The sequence below is a fragment of the Phaenicophaeus curvirostris genome, chromosome 9 (assembly GCF_032191515.1).
Source record: "Phaenicophaeus curvirostris isolate KB17595 chromosome 9, BPBGC_Pcur_1.0, whole genome shotgun sequence".
NCBI lineage: Eukaryota > Metazoa > Chordata > Aves > Cuculiformes > Cuculidae > Phaenicophaeus > Phaenicophaeus curvirostris.
In genome coordinates this window covers 5,758,924-5,779,255 of record NC_091400.1, presented here as the reverse complement: position 1 = coordinate 5,779,255, position 20,332 = coordinate 5,758,924, and the positions used below count along the sequence as shown (strand labels likewise).

The 20,332-nt window shown below is 42.7% G+C and overlaps 1 protein-coding gene across 3 annotated transcripts; it reads left to right on the top strand.

Moving 5' to 3' along the window:
- Positions 1-1,159: 1,159 nt before the first annotated feature.
- On the top strand, positions 1,160-17,429 carry SLC25A16 (solute carrier family 25 member 16). Of its 3 annotated transcripts, none has more exons than XR_011337940.1 (9): positions 1,160-1,241; positions 2,630-2,722; positions 5,122-5,255; positions 6,860-6,923; positions 11,364-11,485; positions 12,030-12,096; positions 12,891-13,053; positions 13,661-14,029; positions 15,800-15,878. XR_011337940.1 is itself a non-coding variant. In XM_069863238.1 (9 exons), the coding sequence occupies exons 1-9, from the start codon at positions 1,178-1,180 to the stop codon at positions 15,954-15,956; spliced, it is 933 nt and encodes a 310-aa protein (XP_069719339.1). In that variant the 5' UTR covers positions 1,160-1,177; the 3' UTR covers positions 15,957-17,429. The 3 variants fall into 3 exon arrangements, 2 of the variants coding, with proteins under 2 accessions (XP_069719339.1, XP_069719340.1); XM_069863238.1 differs by having other exon boundaries at positions 13,961-14,029; positions 15,800-17,429; XM_069863239.1 differs by lacking the exon at positions 11,364-11,485 and having other exon boundaries at positions 12,034-12,096; positions 13,961-14,029; positions 15,800-17,429.
- The last annotated feature ends 2,903 nt before the right edge of the window (positions 17,430-20,332 follow it).

Sequence of the window (20,332 nt, the reverse complement as noted above, 5' to 3'; positions counted from 1 at the left end):
GTGGTGACCCAAGTGCAGAACCCTGTGCTTGGCCTTGTTGAACCTCATATGTTTGGCCTCGGTCCATCAACCCAGCTCGTCCAGATCCCTCTGCAGAGCCTCCCTGCCCTCAAGCAGATCCACATTCCCATGTAACTTGGTGTCATCTGCAAACTGACTGAGGGTACACTCGACACTCCTCATCCGGATCATTGACAGAGACATTCAACAGAACCGGCCCCAACGCTGAGACCTGGGAACAGTGCTTGTGACCAGCTCCCAGCTGGACTGAACTCCATTCCCCACCACTCTTTGGGACTGGCCAGCCAGACGGTATTTCACCCAGCAGAGAGTACACCTGTCCAAGCTAAGGGCAGTTTCTCTAGAAGAATGCTGAGGTGATACCAAAAGATGCTGCAAATAAACTTTCTGAGGCTCTATTTGGAGTTTGGGAAAGCAAACGCCCTTCATCAGCCCCGGGCGAGGCGAGGGAGCGCTTGGCATGGATCTGTGCAGCGATGGGGCAGGATGCATCTCCCACTCACGTGTGTGTGTGAATTCTCCCAGGAATCCTTCTCCGTCTATTCCTTCCCAAGGACTCACTTTAATGTTATCATGAACTTCACAACAGTCACATCTCTGGCTAATTCGGAGCCGGCTCCAGCTCTGCCTGACCTCGCATTTGAGACAGGGAAAGGCTGCAAGCAGAGGGGATTGCAGGAGACACCTCTGCTCAGCACAGAGCACACCGAACACAAGGCGTTACCATCTCCAGGGATGAGCAGTGCCTGGAGGAGCAGACCGCACTTCCAAACCAGACGGTTACTTGCATGAATTTCACTCTGCTTCGGTGTAAATCGAAATATTCCACTTTTTTTTAATAGCAGCTATTTGTCACAGTGGGAAACGGTGCCAAAGGCTTCACCGAGCCCCTGTACAGAAGCACCAGGCGATCCGCGGGGCTCGAACAACACGAGATCCCCGCGCGGAAAAGATTGGGGGGGGGGGGCGGGGGGGGGCCGCCGGCACCGCGCGGGTTAACCGGGGGCTGGCGGTGGGTGTGACGTCATCGCGCGGCGCCGAGGCCCCGCCCCGCCGTACTGACCACGCCCCCTCGCCGATCACGCCCCTCACTGACCACGCCCCCTCCGCGCGCTCCGGCCGGCCCCGCCCCCGCGCCGCGCTGCCCCCCCGGCCCATGGCGTCCCCGGCGGCCGCGCGGCGCCGCGACTGGTACTGGCTGCGCTCCTTCATCGCCGGAGGTGGGAGCGGGGGACCGCGGTGGGGGGGGGGGGGGGGCTGCGTGTCCGTGTCCCCCGCAGAGCCGCTGCTGGCCGGTCCCCACCGGGGCAAGCGCGGGGCGCTGCTCCCTTCCCCCTTTTGCCTTTCCCTTCTCTTCTTTCCCCCTTCCATTTTCCTATTCCCTATCCCCTCTTTCTTTTCCCCCTCTGCTCTTCCTCCCCTTTCCCCTTCTGCTCTTCCTTCCTTTTCCTCTCTCTGCTCTTCCTCGCCTCTCCCCCTCTGCTCTTCCTCGCCTCTCCCCCTCTGCTCTTCCTCCCCTCTCCCCCTCTGCTCTTCCTCCCCTCTCCCCCTCTGCTCTTCCTCCCCTCTCCCCCTCTGCTCTTCCTCCCCTCTCTCCCTGTTCTCTTTCCCTCGGTGCAGGCGGGCGCTGAGCTAGGATCCCTGCACAGTTCCTGCTCCCACACTGGGGTGCAGGGACCCCGGGTATCCGCATCCCGCATCCCCACAGCTGCTGCTGGGAAGAGGGGGAGGAGTGGTGGGGGGAGGCAGCCCTGCAAAACACCAGCCCCTCAAATGTGACCCAGCAAACACAAGCCCTGCAAACATGACCGTGCAGACGCAGCCCGGCAAGCGGGACCCCACGTTCCCCACCCTTTGGAGAAAAAGCCCCGTTCCCTTTTCCCAGCGGGGTTGCTCCTGGTTCCCCAGGGGCTCGCAAGGGGCTGTGTGTTTCCCACAGGCTGCACTCGCCGTTGGCCAGGGAGCAGTGCAGGGTGCGTGGCGGGCAGGGATCCTGCTCCTTAGGGAGAGCAGCCACATGGAATCATATAATCATTTGGTTGGAAGAGACATGGAGTTCAGCTGTGCCTGTTCACTAAACCGTATCCCTGAGCACCTTGTCTATGCGTCTTTTAAACGTCTCCAGGGATGGGGACTCCATCACCTCCCTGGGCAGCTTCTGCCAGTGCCTCAGAACCCTTTCAGAGGGGAAATTTTTACTGATATCTAATTTAAACCTCCCCTGGCACAACTTGAGGTCATTTCCTCTATTCTATCACTTGTTATTAGGGAGAAGAGACTGACAGCGGCTGTTCTCCGCAGTAAGGAAGGCGGGATTGGGGTGGAAAACTCCGGAGTGTCTTACCCTGCGAGCTGCTGTGCCTGCAGTGACAGAGAAGCAGTAGCCTGGGTTTCTGTAATCAAGAAAAGTAGCTTACACATTGCATTAAGGCTTTAACAGGCTGTAGCATGTTTGTCATAGAGGCTGCTTACTCGCCACTGGGACTTTTTCTAGTTCCCGAGTTTCTCCTCCCCTATTCTATTTGAAAATACGTTAGAAAAAATTGTTTATCTGCTGATGTGAAGAACTTCTGCATCCCGTAACTGTTTCTTTTCCCCTCTTGGAAAGGTGTCGCAGGATGTTGTGCCAAAACAACCATTGCACCCCTGGATCGGGTGAAGATCTTGCTGCAGGCTCATAATCACCATTACAAACACCTAGGTAAGACGGCTGCTCCCTGTGCAATTTTGGTTTTTAATCTAGTATGTATGGCTTGGGGATGTTGATTTCTCCAGCAACCTTCTGTTTGATTACCACCTGTTTTTATCTGTCTGGTCAGCCTGTGTGCCACATTTTGTTAATGCTTAGAAAGGAAAATCATACCTGTGCAGGTAATGTTGTGTTGGTTGATGCATTAGACGTGGGGATGTATGATAACCGTCAGAAATCTAAGAGCTGGGCTTGACCTTCCTCTTCTGAAGCCGCAGGAGACTGATAATTACAAGTTCAGAGCTGGGATCGTTTATGCCAAAAGCATCACTGCTGGTTGCTGCTGCAGTCTGCTCAGTGGCTGCTACATCCCAGGGGTGGTGGGAATCCACGTTTCTCGGGGCTTGGTAGCACAGGGGCTGGTGATTCCAAGCCAGTGGCCACTGAGTCCTCTAGGTCTCGTGTGCACTTACACTCGCAGAGAGCAGTGTGGCTGATAGGAACGGAAGATAAAAGTGAAAGATTAAATAGAATTCCAATGCCCCATCCCTAGAGGTGTTCAGGGCCAGGTTGGATGGGGCCTCGAGCAGCCTGATCTAGTAGGACGTGTCCCTGCCCATGGCTGCGGGGTTGGAACTGGAAGGTCCCTTCCAACCCAAACCATTCTATGATTCTATGAATACACGCTTGACGTAAGGTGCTGGTGATCTGTGTTTGGCATCTGTGTTGCATCATGGTGAGTAACAAATCGCAGTTGGCAGCTGGTTTGGAACCATTCTCTGGGGGCTGTAACAGTGCCCTCTTGTGCACAGTATTTGAGGAATTTTGTGTCATCTGGTCTTGAAATATGCCATAACTTATGTTCTGAAATTTAAGTGTGTTACAGTTGTCAAGAAAAAAATAATAAATTTGAATTGGTTAATTTTACATGTAATGTAACTTTGGAATTTTTAACTTCTACGGTAATGATAATTTTTTTTTAAAGGCTGGAAAAATAAATCTTGAAACAAAATTCAATGGATATATTTATTCCCTTCATGGTGCCAAAAAGGGAAACACAAGTCATGTGGCATTTTGGTATCACAGTCACATAAGTTTGCACTCAGGTGTGCAGTCTAAGAATTGAAACCTTAAATAATTGGTTTCACTGGTCTTTTAAATCATTATTTATTCTCTGCTTTGTACTGTGCCATAACCGGCAAGTAAAATCTTATATTATTCCCTGTTTCGGGTGTTAAATATGATGCTGATTATTTGAAATGTGTCTGACTTTAATGCATGTCCTTGCTACGTGGAGGTGGAAAATAAAATGGAGTGGGTGAGATACTCATAGGTGCACAGACACGATGGGTTCGTTCATCAGAATCCTCATTAAATGATTTTACTGCACTTGGTCTGTGAAGTTCGTGCCGCATGGATCTTGGAGCGTGTTTTAAGAAATAAGAACAGTAATTCATCTTTGCAGGGTAGAGAAACATTCTAGTCGAGGCCGAAGTGTTTTCAGAGACATGTAATAAGCGTGACGTCTTAAAAATACATTTAATATTGTTTTCTTAGAATCCAAGAAGGTAACTAATCCTCGTTCTATTTAAACGTCAAATGAAACCTTGTAACTACTCTTTCTTTCCTGCCTGAAAGTAAGAGAAATGTATAAGCCTTTTTCGTGTTCGGCTCTTACATTATTAGCTAGTTGCAAATGAATGAAAATTGAAGTGTTATAGTTTATTCCTTTACTAAATAAACAAAAAGTCAATTTGATAGCAATTGTGTGTACCTATAACATGTTTATAATAAAAGTGTAGGTTTTGCCCAAACTTTGTATGATCTTGCATTATTTCCCACTTATTAAAAGGGAACAGGATTGCTTCTTGTTCCAGCAACTCTGGGACAGGAAGTGTCAGACTCTTAAGTGTGAGATGTTGTAAACAATGAGAGTCTTAAACTAGTTTGCTTCATTTCCTCAGTGATGGAAATCTTAATCTGTAATTTAGCATGGAGCAATATTAGATTGTTTCCCAATGGTTTTAGCTTTTTATGCATGCATTTATTTATTGATTTATAATGGACTGAATTGAGAGTCAGCCAATTTCCTCTCCTCTGTGGGTGGGTAGGATTATCTGCCCTAGGATTGCTTGCAGCCCAGGCAAGTCCTGGGGGCCTGAATGCATGAATTCAGGAGGAGGTCTGCTGAGCCTGGGAGGTGAGAAAGCTAATAAAACTTAAACCTCCTCCTTCTGGCAATGTTTGGGCATTGAAAGTGGGATTTTCTACTCTCCGCAGTTACATAAACAACAAGGTCCAGCCTTAGTTGCATGCATCCTTTGTTATTGTCAGGAATATTTGCTTGATTTTTGTTCCCCCTCACCCCTCCCAGTGGAATTGTTCAATACCTCTTTCTGTATTGCTGGCAGGAGTGTTTTCTACATTGTGTGCTGTCCCCAAAAAGGAAGGTTACCTCGGGCTGTATAAAGGAAATGGGGCAATGATGATTAGAATATTTCCATATGGTGCAATTCAGTTTATGGCATTTGACCGATATAAAAAGGTAGGGGAATTTATTTTATTTTATTTATCTTTTTTTTTTCTTTTTTTTCTCCTTCAATGAGATTCTTTAAGTGATTGAAACTGACACTGAAACTTCCGTGCCTTATTTATTAGTTGCATGTCTTTCCTATGGTTACTTAATTTTGTCTGAATCTACCCATGAAAAACATAAGGGCAACAGTGAAACTTTTTGCATTGCTGCTTAAGGAAAAAAATCCCACTGATTTTTGTACCTTTGTATTGTTGAGAATAGTACTTTTTTGTGAAAGAATAAGGTAATCTAAAGGTAGTCTGCTGTGTTTGTATCACTGTAAGGTAGCCCCTTTTGAATAATGTAGGAAGAAATTAAAATGAAACCTCTTTATTATATTGCGTTTGGATTCTTGATGGATGGAGTAACTCAAACTGGAAAGTCAGTCTGGATATGACTGCTATATTTGACCTGACAAATGATTATATCAGGCTCTAGATAAAAATGACTTGGAAGAGGAAATGCTTATTTTGGGGTCCTGCAAGATTTGTGGATTCCTTTGAGCTCTCATGCATTTACCCTTTCATAATAAATACATAATAAATCCCTGCAACATCTTTTGGAGGTCAGGTGTTGGCATGAACATGTTTTTAACTATTGCTTATATGTAGTAAAAAGTACCATTTTACTTGTAGCAATGAGGAATTCTGTGTTTGAAAAGTTAGATTTAGTACCAAGTAAATTGCATGATTTTTACTGAAGACAGTGAGATTGAAATTGTGAATCCCATCCCTAAAGAGCAAATTCCAGAAAACTGATACAAAGAAGTAACTGCGGTGAGTTTCATATGTTCTTTTTTTTGTGGTGTAATCATAAATGCTGTTGATCTATGCTTGCTTTATGTTGTGTTGAACAAAAACCTGCATGTCATGCTTTATAATGAAATGATTTATGGATCTGCAAGTGTCAAGAAACCATTTATTATGATAGCAGTTTCTTTTAATCTATTGACAACAAATATTCAAGGTGTTTTGCAGGAACATGTAAAAGGAATTAAAAAACCCAGTTCTTAAAGAACGAAGACATGGAGTGAACTTCTTTATATAGCAGAAACTGCTTCTTAAATAGTCTGTTATTTGATAAAAACCTGGACACCAATTTTAACTTCCTTCCAGGATTTTTAAATCCAGTTTAAAAAGTCTTAAAGATATATTTATGGGAGTACGTTTCACGTGCTTTACACAGGAGAAAACTGTACTCTTCTTATATGTGTCACTTTTCAACTTTGCTCAGTGTCCTTTGCACTCTGTCATGCAACAGGCATAGTATTCGATTTGCCTCACGTTAAAGATAACTAAATAAACAATCTGGTTTATGAAGTAAACAGTACAACTACTTTCAACTAATTGTTCTGCCTTTTTAGTAGAATTTGAGCACTTTCATGTTTTAAGAAGAAATTGGCAACAGTAGTGATGTTTAGAAAACTCATTTAACAGTAATTAAGGGCTTTGGTTTGAATTTGTAGTGTTGTAAACTTGTTGGAAAAAGCTATAGCATTTGCATTAATGTGCTGTGTGATGCACATCTCTGTATTTTCTGATGTATGACTACTGTAAACGTTCTGTATTTTGTAGGTAATAAAGAAGCAACTTGGGATTTCGGGGCATGTGCATCGATTAATGGCTGGATCCTTGGCAGGTATAGTGTTCTACTTGAATTTCAGACATCTCTTTTGCTGAAAAGTTAATATTTCTTTAGAGGATGATTTGATGTGTGTTCAGGTCAAACTTGCCAGTTTGTATTAAGCAAAAAGACTAGTAAATGGTTAATGTACCCAATAGTTGCCTAATGGGAAACTGTCTAAGAGTGTTCTTTAAAATATCTTTGTTCAAGCACTGAATTCTGTGCTGTGTTGTCAGGCACAGCTTTTACAGTGTTTTCTATGGCTTTTTAAAAATCAAAAATCCAGTGTCATCAAGATGAAATGTAAAGATGCAGGTTTTGGTAGAATTGGCTTATTGACCTGTCTGCCATTGCTACTGGGTTAAATATAATCTCATAGAGAGGGAACTGCAACTCCTTAAATTTGTGGTTCCTTTGGATTTGCTAGAAATATCTACACTTCTCAACATCCAGCACAGGATTGTCATGAATCTCTTTAGAGTGTATGTGTGAACGTTAAAAACCATCACTTACCCATTAGTGCAGTAGCAGTAGAAAAACCCACTTGTAAGCTGCCAGGATGTGGTACAATTACACGTTTCTGTTTTCCTCTAGCTAGTCATTCAGCCAAAAGTAGCTAAGAAAAAACAGGGAAAGGTAAGTAATAGTGGACTGATTTCTAATCAAGGTGGCTCTTCATGTGCTTTTACTTTGTAAAATAAGCTTAATGCTGTCTAGTGAGAGTTCTTAAATAGTTATGACTTGAGTATTAATATTTGGCTTCTTTAGGAATAAAAATGCTGAGGTTTGTTAGTACTACGTTTGGTTGAACAAGGAAGACCTCGTGAAGGTGTTTTGGCTTTCCATACCACCAGAGGAAAAGGAAAGAGAATGAAATGAAGTGAAACAATTCAAAGATCCTAAAAAATAGCAAAGCCCATTTGGAAGATATGTTCCAGAATTTGGCTGGCTTTGTAAAAGAACTGGAAAAAATACATTCTGGCTTTTTTTCCTTTTTTAATTCCTTTCTTTCCCCCTAGCTTCCCTTAACTGTGCTAAAGAACACTTCACATTTCTCCCCTCCCCAAACAAGCTTATTACTAGGTTTTTCAGGAGCCCTGTCAGAAACCTGGAACCTGACTTGCAAAGCACTGTGAAAACATTGAATAATCAGCATAACTCTGTCCCTGTTGGTCGTACTGGAATTCTTTGTGTAGAGAAATTAATAGCAGTCTGGCATCATTTTAAGCACCTTACTGGTTAAATCTGGTTTGTATGATTAGTGTGACAGAAATAAAATTAACATACAGTACTATCTGGAAACCACGATCAAATGAAGCACTTTGTGTGCTGCACTGAAGTACAATGTACTCAGCGGTCTGGCGTTGAGAACCCCAAAACCGAGTGTGTGAGCTGGGCTTTGGTGTGCAGTGAAACGAGCACAGCAGCCAGGTGTAAGAGTAGCACCACATGTGAATGTCTTACCAGTTGTTTACTGGGTGATATTAACTGCTTTTTGGGATATTCACTCATAAGAGGGTGGAGAATTTACATTCAGGACGCCAAGAAGATAGAGGAGAGGAAGGAGGGCCAAGAGTAGCGTAGAGTTTGAAATCTGCTAGAGACGTGCTCTAGTTTTGTAGTCAAAATAAGCAATTTTAAAAGCAACTGGTAATATTTCTCGCTTCAACTTGTGTGTCATAGTCTCTCCATGACTCTGATAAGGGATATTACTCTTTCTTCCACTTTTAAATGACTAAAAGAGACTGTGTGCTACGTGCAACCCACTGTTGGAGTCTTCCCATTTTCCTGGCAGTTGAAAAAGGATAGCCCTTGTTTTCCCTCTCCTTTTCTTCCTCTCTACTTCACGTAGGCACACAGCTGTCTGCTTTCACTGTGTGGCTACCGATACTTAAATCTCGCTGATGTCTTGCTCCATGCTGGCGTTTCCAGCATTCCTAGCACTCAACAGCTTCAAAGTGGTGGGAAACGTTTGGTTTGATTATCTTCTGTAACTGATAAAGAGGATCAAAAGCATATCCACAGGGGAAAACAAGGCAGTGAGGATGGGGCTAGCAGAGGGAGAGGAGAGAAAAACCTATTGTAATGCATATATTTAAGAAGGCCAAGTTAAAGTTACTTCTGACTCTGAATTTCCTGAGCCTTGTGTGATTCAAATTTCAGCGGTAACACCTCATTAACAGCCAAATGGTGTGAAACTCCTTTAAAGGGAAGACAGAGCTGGGGAGAAGATAGAGAAATCATAAAGGTTAGTGGGGTGTAGGCAACAGTGACCAAATAACACTTGTATCACAGGAATTTGTTCAAATCTTAATCTTTTTTTCATTTTCTAAGTGAAAAATCTGAATTAAAAAACAGAAATGTGTATTTCCTTCCTGCACCTGATTAAATTAAAAATAAAAAAAAGCCTAAAAAAAGACTAGATGTTTCCTAGAATGAACTCACGCTCCATGAAACTAATGCAGAAAGCATGGTTTTGTCTTTATCTTTTAGCTTTTACTAAAAGAGATTGGAAAACAGTACTGACCCAGGAGGATACCCTGTCTCAGTTTTATGTAACTAAGTTACCTGTTTGAGTCAACATTTTAAAAGAATGTGCTGTTTATTTCTTCAGGTGCAGTTTAGAAGGAAACAGAATTACGTATTGGAGGTCTAGAAATACTAGGATTTCTAAATCAGGCAGTTCTTTAACAACCTGCCTGATAAATATTCTTTGTCATTAGCTTTTTCTCTCTATGTATAGTTCCTGAAGCTTTGTTTTCTTCAGAAGATTCCTCCTTCATAAATTAATCTTTAAGGAGCATTTCTTCTGCAGTTCAAGGCCACAACTTGTGTTTTCACTTTCTGAACTCTATACCTCTGAATTACCTGGTAATACTTGATTTAATCTGCATAGTTATAAAGTACAAAGAGCATGATTCAGGAATCATAAAAACTTGTTTGCCAGATATGTTTGCAGTACCCAAGCTTTGTAAGCATATTTCACTTGGGTTTTTTTCTTGATCCAGATGCTTTTTTAAATTTTTATTTTCAAAGAAAATTACCAAGAATGGAGGAATACTAGGGAAACTGGGAGAGAGAGAGAGAGAGAGAGAGAGAAATCCCTGTAGAGCTGCTCTCATTGTTAACTCCCAAAGCTTGGGCAGCAAATCAAGGGCAGTGTGATTCCTGTTGTGCTTCATTGAGGCTAAGTCTCAGGAAAGGTCCGTGTAACCTTGTATCTTGTCCCCAAGAGCAGCCAAAGGTTCTTGAGGACAATGTGGTAAGTGAAGAAAGGTTTTTCCCTGACTTCCTTGACTTTTAAGTGATTGGTTGGGGCAGACTTTGCTTCCTCAAGCTGGGAAATCAGCCTTAAGATTGGTCTGACTTCTGATAACTCCTAATATTTAGGGAGTAGAGATCAGATTAGTCACTTTGTAGGCTTCACCAAAATGACTTAACGTCCTGAAGCTGGTTGATGGTCCTCCCAGAAAGGGCAGTGTCTCTTCCAAGGCCCAAAGGAAATCCTGATTCCCAGTATGTATAGTCTGCTTGTATGAACAGGAGGCAGTAATACACTTCTCCCAGTTGCTTCAAGAAAGCGTATTTTGTGTCTGATGTTAGAAATCCCATTTTTTTCAGAACTCATGGGTGGAGGATTTTAAGAAAAAGTAAAAAAAAAAAATGGTGGATGCTGTTTAAATCCTTACTACTTATAGTTTCTTCCTGTTCCACTTGATTTTTTTTTCAGTTGTACTGTTTTTGGGCCGTGTTCACCGGTTCTTGCATTCACCAAACTCTCGATGGGTCTATTTTGCTCCTATTTGTTCAGAGGATGTTCCTGGACATGTATCAGTGCATGACTGGGAAGAGAAGGGGGATAAAGTTGCCTCTTTTTAGAAGTAGCATGGCTTTCCTCTGAACTCTTAGGCTGCTTCATCAGTTTGATCCTGACCTTATTTTAAATGTCATTAGAGCATATGTAGTATCTTCAACTGCTATATATACGAGCATCTTTATCCAGTAATCACATCAAATTCTGACACAATCTTTTTTAAATTAAACATGTAAATTTGGCTGGTTTTTTTTTTTCTTTAACTATCTGGTAGGGTTAGGTTTCATGGCTCCAATCCAGTAGAGCTGATGTATTTGACTAGCCTGGTGCTTATGAGGCATGGACTTGAATAAGATTGGTCACGTGGATGCAGTTAGGCCCATAAATCTTTGGAAAACTGAGACCTAGGTGTGCAGCTTCAGTGAACAGAAAGTATAAACATACATCCTTTGTGTGTTGCTGAAGTTAGTGTTCCTGTTTGCTCGTGATAAGTGACTTCAACTGTTTCTTTGACAAAATAATTTGTATATGCTATTATATTCACTGCCAAAAAAGGAAATTCTGATTTTCAAGATAATCCTAGAATCAGATAAGGCGTAGGTGAGTTTTGTTTGCTTGTTTTGTTTTTGTTTTTAATAAAGGTATTACAGCAGTGATTTGTACTTACCCTCTTGATATGGTTAGAGTTCGCCTGGCGTTCCAAGTAAAAGGGGAACACAAGTACATGGGAATTATCCATGCATTCAAGATGATTTACACAAAGGTATTTTCTCTTTTAATCTTTAGTTCTGTCAAAGCAAAATATGCTCATTAAAGAATGTTGCACTGCATTGAAAATAGTAGCTTGGTGGAAAATAACATGACTTCATTGCGTGCACATTGGATATGTTAATGTAAAAAAAATTGACCTGGATGCTTCCTTCTACTCAGATTGCTAAGATGTAGGTGAGGCTCTTGTAAGGGGGAGGCCAAAATCAGCAGAGAGAAGCTGCTTTTCAAGAACATGTAGTAATGATACAAAATAGAAATTTGGGGTGGAGGGATATGTATAATACAGAAATGTTTCCTAGATTATGATGTTGGATGTAGATCTTTCTCCATAATTTTTCCTTCTTTATCTCCTATGGAGCCAGGCAGTTGTCCCCTCGATACTTCAGGCATGAGGAATGGAACTTAATGCTAGCTCCTCAGTGCTAGATGCTGCTAGTCAGATTGTTGTTGTATGAACCTGTGTGAACAGTCGTATGACTTGTTAAGATGCTGGTTGTATTTCTTGTCACAAATGTACGTGTGTTTTTCTTTCCAAGGAAGGTGGTTTAAGAGGGTTCTACAGAGGGCTGATCCCAACTGTTGTAGGAATGGCACCATATGCTGGTAAGTTTAAAAACAGAACGTGGCACTCCCTCAGCAGTTACATGTGCTACTAAATTTACGTAATATAGTTGCATACCTAGTTAATTAGCCTCTGTTAAAATCAAGGATCATGTTTTTTACTGAATGGAGACGGGAGGCCCGTAGAAACATTTGCAACTCTGAAGCCTTGGTCTAGAATTGATCAATATGTGTTAAAGTATCTTCAATAGGCAAAGCCTGGCTTGTCTGAAAATTGGAGTTGAGAAGGAGAGGGGTAAAGTCGTGGTTCTTTCTTCTGCTTCCCAGCTTTCCCACACGAAAGCATAGGATATTTCTCCCAAACAGGTAAATCCATGACAGTGCAGAGCACTCTACAGAGGGAGACTTTGAGCCTCTGTGTGGGCTCCATCTCCTGGTGACTTTTGTGTTAATGGTTATGGGATGGAGGAACATCAGAACTGACCAGCTAAGCTACACTTGTATTTACAAGATGAGAAATGTTCTTCACTTAAAAGATCTTAGGAATTACTCCTAACAGCAATCCAGTAATTTAAGACCCACAGTCTATCTTATGTAAAGTGTTCTTTTAACGATAAACACTAACTCGTTTGGACAGAAATTACTGTAGAAGTTCAAAACAGTATTTTGTAGACGTTTAAAACAGTATTTGTCTCTTCCGTTCTGCTTAAGAAAAATTTCTAAAAAAATTGGGAAATAGTTTCATTTTGTATTTGCAGCTTTTTCTTTATAATGATGATGCATCAACAAATAGTTTGCTTTTTCATGAAAGTACATAAAATCAAATTTCCTTTTAGGTTTTTCATTTTTTACCTTTGGTACCTTAAAGAGCATTGGACTTGCTCAAGCACCTAACTTGCTTGGACGGCCTTCATTAGATAACCCCGATGTCTTAGTTTTGAAAACACATGTAAATCTGCTGTGTGGTGGGATAGCTGGAGCAATAGCTCAGACCATATCGTAAGTTTGAGTATATATATATATTTTTTCTATATAGCTCTTCATTCTAAAGAAACTTTTACCTGAGAATATGATTTTATATAAGTCTAGTTATTAATAAGATTTTAAATCAGGTTAATTGGACACTGGAATTCAGTTTTTTCCTGTTGTTTCATTTACTTTATATTTTATCTTCAGCGTCCTTAAAAACATACGCAGAGTCAATTAAACAAATACAGACAAATCTCCTAAAATCAGTTGGAATCTTGTTTGGTAAGCCATGAAATTTTGACCGTGAACATAATATGCAGAATTTTATTATTCCAATTTATTTTCAAAATAATGTGACCTGTGAAGCCATAGAATTAAAAAAAAAAACACCCCCAAACCCAACAAAAAAAAGACAAACCAAACCCCCCCCCCAAGTCTTAGATATTGTATTTGGCATTAATTTTGTTATTACTTTGCCTGCTTTCTCCATTCTTGTGCTGTCCTTGTCATATGTTATTTTGTCCATAAAATACATTAATTTAATGGACTTACACGGCATCAATTTTTCACTATATCATTGCTTTACAAATGTCATTGTCTATTAATCCTTAAACTCTTAATTTTATTTTTGATTCAGGTGTCTCCTCCCTTCAGCGTTTTACAGACTGTTTTATACTCTCATCTGATCTTCATGTGTCTTTCTTACTCGGGCCAAATGGAATACATTAAGAGATCCAATTTGCTGGTTTTGGTTGTATGAGGGAAGTCTCCTTTTTAGGAGAAATTTCAGCTGTGTTGAGAATCTGAGCTGGATTCCTGACTCACTGAAAAGGGAGCTTGGAGATTGCATATGGACTGCTTTGTGTTCTTTATTAAACAATATTAATGCAGTGATCACACATGTGGTTGAACTCCTGTTCAAATATCTCCTCTGTAGATACCCCCTTGATGTAACTCGTAGGCGAATGCAGCTAGGAGCCGTTCTCCCAGACTCTGAAAAGTGCCTGTAAGTATTTTCTTTTCATACATAACTAAATTTGTAGATGTCTGAGCAAAGTTAAATTCATGATTTTAAAGTTTAAAACAAAACAGCGCCCCCACAACTACTCTGTTGTTGATTTCTTCATTCTTTTAATAAGTTTCCAGCGGCAAAAGCTGCTATTATTGCTCTGGGGTTAAAGCAATTAGCTGAAGGCACAATGGCACTTTTGTCAGTAGTGCTGTATTGGTGTTAGTAACATGTTTTTTTTGTATTTCAACTTAGCTTGTGGTGCCTTTCCTTAATATCAGGAGGATCCCTACGAGAGGGATGGCAGGCTCCTGCTGCAATGAAATGTTCCAAAGTTTTTTCCAATAATGTAGAGTCTGTTCCACGAGGTGATTTTGCGCAATACTTTATTTGACCTTTCCTGCATTTAGGGTGATGTCCCATATCCCATGTGTAATTGGGCTTCCTCTGGTAGAAGTGGAAATACCGTAGCATCCTTAAAAGCCTAGTAGTAAATCAGCTCTTGTCTTGAAAAACTTTCCAAATTTCAAATTGATGTAACCAAATTAAATTCCATGACAGTTGTATCTCGGTTACTTTTAATCTTGTGGAATCGTGTATGTCTCAATCTAGTGTGAATCAGTTTGAACCTCCTGTGTGGCAAACTGGAGTCTTACTAACAGGAGTCTGTTTTACTGACTTTCCATAAACAACATAGATGTTCTTACTGTGAAAGTTGCTGCTCGGTTTTCCTAAGTAGCCCAAGGATTTTTCTGCTTTTCTGCTCCAGATACTTGTAAAATAAAAATGTCTTAATTGTTATTGGAGTTTTACTTTATGCATTTGTGAGAACTACCTTTACAGACATTAGGCTTCCCAATTAACAATGAGGTTATTACCATGTCTGGAAAGAGCTGTGCCTTGAAGGACAGCAGACATATTTTCAGAGGATGAGAAGATAAGAAAGTAGGAAATCTTGAAGCTTTGAGGTATATGAAAGATGTTCTGAAAGAGCAATTTCTTTAGTAGCTTGGAAATACTGAACACCTTCCAGATTGTTACTCAGGGGCTTCACATTTAATGTCCAATTTGCTCAGTTTCAAGCTAAGTATTTGAGGAAATAAGTCTCCTTGCATGTATACTGCAAATTCCGCTTTGAGTAAGGCCAAATATTATATACTGACACAAGTTTTGGTGTTTCTCACTTGAGAGGAAACACTAGGCCTGTGTCATGGGAGCTACATGCATGCAAGGTGCAGAATACAGAGCTAAACGCAAATATTATATGCTGAGCTGTAGAAGGGTGGATATGATCCTGTGCTCAAAGAAAGCCAGTGGGATACAAGCCTCGTGTACTGATCTTCTGTGCAAGAAGTGTGTGCTACACTGGGCAAGATGTGTTCCTGTTACTCTCTATTATATCTGTGAGAAGAATTGGTGCTTCTCAACTCCTTCCTGCCAGGCAGGCAAGAGAACATGCATAGCAGTTCCTGTGTAAAATGTCTCATCACCTCTTTTAGGGCAGGTATTTTCAGAGTGAAGCTTCTTCAGATGGGATTGCGCTGGCCTCTTTCCAGTCCCCAGCCCTTGTGCCCACATTTCCTGCAAAATTTCAAACTGTCTTCTGCATCTGAAAAAGCCTGTAGTGCTTTGCTCTGTGGAGTCCCATGAGTTTTTCTCCATAGATCTCTTAAGAACCAAGTAAAACAAGTGTCTTGTATTTAAAGAAAGTGATTTTAACTATTGAATATGTGTATCCAGTAATGATTTGAGTTCTTATTTTTCCAGTACAATGGTGCAGACACTGAAATACGTGTATCAACAGCATGGAGTACGAAGAGGATTATATCGTGGTTTATCTCTGAATTACATTCGTTGTATTCCTTCTCAAGCCGTAGCTTTTACCACGTATGAACTTATGAAACAACTCCTGCACCTCAACTAAAGTTGTGTTGTTTTTGAACACTTTCCTGTAAAGTACACTATCAGTCCTTAAATTACATCGTTGAGTAAATTACTTGAAGTTTCAACAAAGCTGTTACTGTGGAGCTGCTGTTGTCTGACATTTTCATTTGCCAAAATGAGGTTAATTTCCTGGAGTCAAACCAGGATACAGATCAAAATAAACAGCTATAAACTTTTTTTTGCACTTGATCTTCTAGGCTTCATTAGATCAGTGTTAAGAATTACACAGTTTTAAGCTTACACCCACATTTTATGTGGGTATCAAGCTGGTATTCACCTTGATCTCCATTCCAGGAGTTACACGCATGGTTATACTGCTTTTTAAACAATAGTTAGACCCATGTTCTGCTTTAAAAAACAAGTTGAATAAACTGGTTTGAACAAAATGCAATGATTTTCATATTCAAATACTTGTGAGCTCTGTAGAAGCTGAACTCAGCAGAGCACAACTTAGGCATCTTTTTGTTCTCTTTTACAAGTTTCTGTATGCAAGAACAACACATGTACCTCTGTGTGGGTACATATGAAGGTCTCTTCAGCCATTTCAATAAATAATGACAACCTGTATTTATCAGAAATCTTGCAAATTGGAAACAAGTTCCTTGGAATACCTCCTATTCAAAAAGATCTCCACAAATAAAACTGTGGGGAATTTTTACAGTTACAAACACTAGAAAAGATCTCCTTAAGGCAGATAGAATGGGCCTTATAGAATCATAGAATCACCAGGTTGGAAAAGACCCATCGGGTCATCGAGTCCAACCATTCCTATCAAATACTAAACCATGCCCCTCAGCACGTTGTCCACCCGACCCTTAAACAAGGTTTGCTGTACCTTCTCTGTGGAGGTGGATGTTCTCCATTCAGTTTATTGAAGGCTGAGTATTTCATGTACTTACCAGTGCTAGCTCGTGAAACAGGTTTGTCCCTGCCATAAAACACGACGACAAACAAGACTGCATGCTGCTGCATTGACTTATTTAGGCGTGTGGACCGTATTCGACCTGTTGTGCAAGAAAAGAAGATGTTGATTGCATTGGAGTCTGTAGATGTGTACTTGTACTGTTATTGAAGTATGGTATGCAATAGACTATCACAGGGTTTCCTCCTCTTACAGTTCTTTTTGTAGAGGCAATTGTTTTTTCAGATCTGTTTATACATGATTTGCATTGGTACACTTGATTTTACTCACTTGATTCAGGAAAATGTAAAGCATTTACGTTAAGTGATGCAAGTTATTTATTTATTGTAAATATTTTAGCAAGGATTATGTGATCTGGCAGATGGCAAGGTCGATTTGCTTAATCTTGACAAGATTGACAAACTGGATTTTGAGTTATATATTCAGTACCAACTTTTTGGCTCATTTTTTTTCCACAGTTTCTTAAAAATATTTCTTTGATATTTAACGATGTAGCTATGGGCAGAGAATGGAGATGTATTTGAATTTATTTTATTAAAAATTTTGAACTAACGTCTCTGTGATTTGTGTGTGTTGCAGCCAGAAAGAATGCATTGTGTGTTTCTGGAATTATCTGCATGTTTGCCCTTGTAGGTAAATCTGCATAACGTTGTCATTCTTAATAGAGAGACAACAAACAAGATTTTTTTTTTGTTCTGATCCTTAGGTTCACTTAAAGGAAAACTAACCAGTATCACAGTGAATCTTCATCACTGAAAGCCCTTGCTGGGGAGAGAAATCTGTATGAGAAGAAAGAAGAGAAATGTGTAATTTTCCTGTCATGTATTGTTTCACTGCACGAGCAAACGTGCATCTTCTCAGGTGCCAGTTCTTTGCCATGTTGATACGGTTAAGGATGTTTAAATTTAATATTTTAATAATATTTTTAAACCCTGTTAAACCCACCTATTTCCAATACCCTTTGACATAAAGGTAGAAAAGAAAGCTTCGCAATTTTAGGGACTCTTTTGCGTGAGTCTCATACAACCTCATCCATGGCACATCTTGAAAATCTCAGTTGTGGAGGGAGGTCAATTCCAATGATGAAGCATGCTGTCTTTAAAATGAACTCCATACTTCATCTCCACATTCTTACAGTTGAAAAGTTCGCACCCTCAGCAAGTTTGCAGGTGCCAGCAAGCTAAGTGGTGCAGTTGCCACAGTGGAAGGACGGGATGTCAGCCAGAGGGACCTGGACAGGCTGGAGAAGTGGGGCTGTAAGAACCTCATGAGGTTCAACAAGGCCAAGGTCCTATGCCTGGGTCGGGGCAATCCCCGATTTCAATAAAGGAGGGGGATGATGTGATTGAGAGCTGCCCTGCAGAGAAGGACTTGGAGTGCTGGTTGATGAAAAGCTTGACATGAGCTGGCAGTGTGCGCTTGCAGACCAGAAGGCCAACCATGTCCTGGGCTGCATCAAAACAAGTCCTATGAGGAGCGGCTGAGAGAGCTGGGGTTGTTTAGCCTAGAGAAGAGAAGGCTGAGGGAAGACCTCTTTGCTCTCTACAACTACCTGAAAGGAGGTGGTGGAGAGGAGGGTGCTGGCCTCTTCTCCCAAGTGACAGGGCACAGCACAAGGGGGAATGGCCTCAAGCTCTGCCAGGGGAGGTTTAGGCTGGACATTAGGAAAAAATATTTCACAGAAAGGGTCCTTGGGCATTGGCAGAGGCTGCCCAGGGAGGTGGTTGATTCACCTTCTCTGGAGGTGTTTAAAAGATGGGTGGATGAGGCGCTGAGGGACATGGTTTAGCAATTGATAGGAGTGGTTGGACTCGATGATCCAGTGGGTCCTTTCCGACCTAGTGATTCTGTGATTCTATGAAAAGCAGAGTGGCCAGCGTGGTGAGGGAGGTGATATAGCCCCTCTATTCCTCTTTTGTGAGACCTCATCTGGAGCATTGTGTCCAGTTCTGGAATCCTCAAAAGAAGGAGATGGAGCTGTTGGAACGGATCCAGAGGAGGCTACAAAGATGATCCGGGGGCTGGAGCACCTCCCATACAAGGACAGGCTGAGAGTTGGGGTTCAGCCTGGAGAAGAGAAGGCTCCGAGGAGACCTTATAGCGACCTTCCAGTACCTGAAGGGGCTGAAGGGACTGTTCACAAAAGCTTGTGGAGAGGGGCAGGTTTAGAGTAGGCAGAAGGAGGGATTTGTTCCTTGTGAGGGCGGAGAGGCGCTGCCCGGGAAGCCGTGGCCGCTCCCTCCCTGGGGGCGCTCGAGCTCCGGGCAGGGAGCCCCGCGCCCGCCGCCCTCACGGCGCCGCCGCCCCTCGCGCCCCGCCCCGCGCGCGGGAACCGCCCGCCCCGCCCCGCCCGCTCCCATTGGCCGCGCCGGCCCCGCCCCGCCCCTGCCCGACCCGCGCGCGGTGCCCGACTCGGGGCCGCCGGCGTTTACCTGCTCGTGGGCGGCGGAGCAGGAGGGGCAGCGGCTCATGGCGGACAGGTAGCGGCTGGTGGGGGGGGGGGGGTGAACGAGGACACGGGGACGCGAGCGGCGAGCGCGCCGCTTTGGGGCTCCCCCCTCCCCTCCCCGCGTCTCGCGCCTCGGGCTCCGTGCGCGGGAAGGCAGGAGAGGAGCCGCGAGGGGTCACGTGACGGGGTGGGGGGGTTCGCCCTCGCGCCCCCCTCCAGGGATGGGGCGGCCGCATCTTCCCTGGGCACCCCGGGCCGGTGCCTCACCGCCCTCACGGGACGCGTTTTCTTCCTAATATCTCATCTAAATCCACCCTCTTTCACCTTAAACCCTTCCCCCTCGTCCTGCCCCCGCACTCCCTGATCAGGAGCCCCTCCGCGGCTTTCCTGGAGCCCCTTTAGCACTGGAAGCGGCTCTAAGGTCTCCCCTCAGCCTTCTCTCCTCCAGGCTGAACAACCCCAACTCTCCCAGCCTGGCCTCACAGCAGAGGGGCTTCAGCCCTCGGATCATCTTCGTGGCCTCCTCAAGACCCGTTCCAACAGATCCATGTCTTTCCTGTGTTGAGGGCTCCAGAAATGAATTATAATTAACTTCCAAATGAACATTTGGACATCGAAATGAAGCATTAGCCGCAATTAATAGCAACTTCCTTAAAATTTGTGTCTCCTTCCTTATGTCTTGTGTATCCAAATGCTTGCTTTTCATCCCTGTCATCCAAAGATGCAGCTTTGAAGCACTGCCAAAGAGATTTCCTACACTTTACCCCTACAGAACCACACTAAATATGTATAAAATTGAAGAGGATCAGAGTTGGATTTATACTTGAAGCATTCCCTCATTTATGAGGGATGAGGTTTAACAAGGCCAAGTGCCGGGTCCTGCACTTGGGGCACAACAACCCTGTGCAGCTACAGACTAGGAGAAGTCTGTCTAGAAAGCTGTCTGGAGGAGAGGGACCTGGGGGTGTTGGTTGACAGCGACTGA

Coding starts and splice junctions, on each gene's coding strand:
- SLC25A16 (XM_069863238.1), top strand. CDS start 1,178: ATGGCGTCCCCGGCGGCCGCGCGGCGCCGCGACTGGTACTGGCTGCGC. Junction 13,054..13,960: donor GCAATAGCTCAGACCATATC/GTAAGTTTGAGT, acceptor TCTCCTCTGTAG/ATACCCCCTTGATGTAACTC. Junction 14,030..15,799: donor CCAGACTCTGAAAAGTGCCT/GTAAGTATTTTC, acceptor TTATTTTTCCAG/TACAATGGTGCAGACACTGA.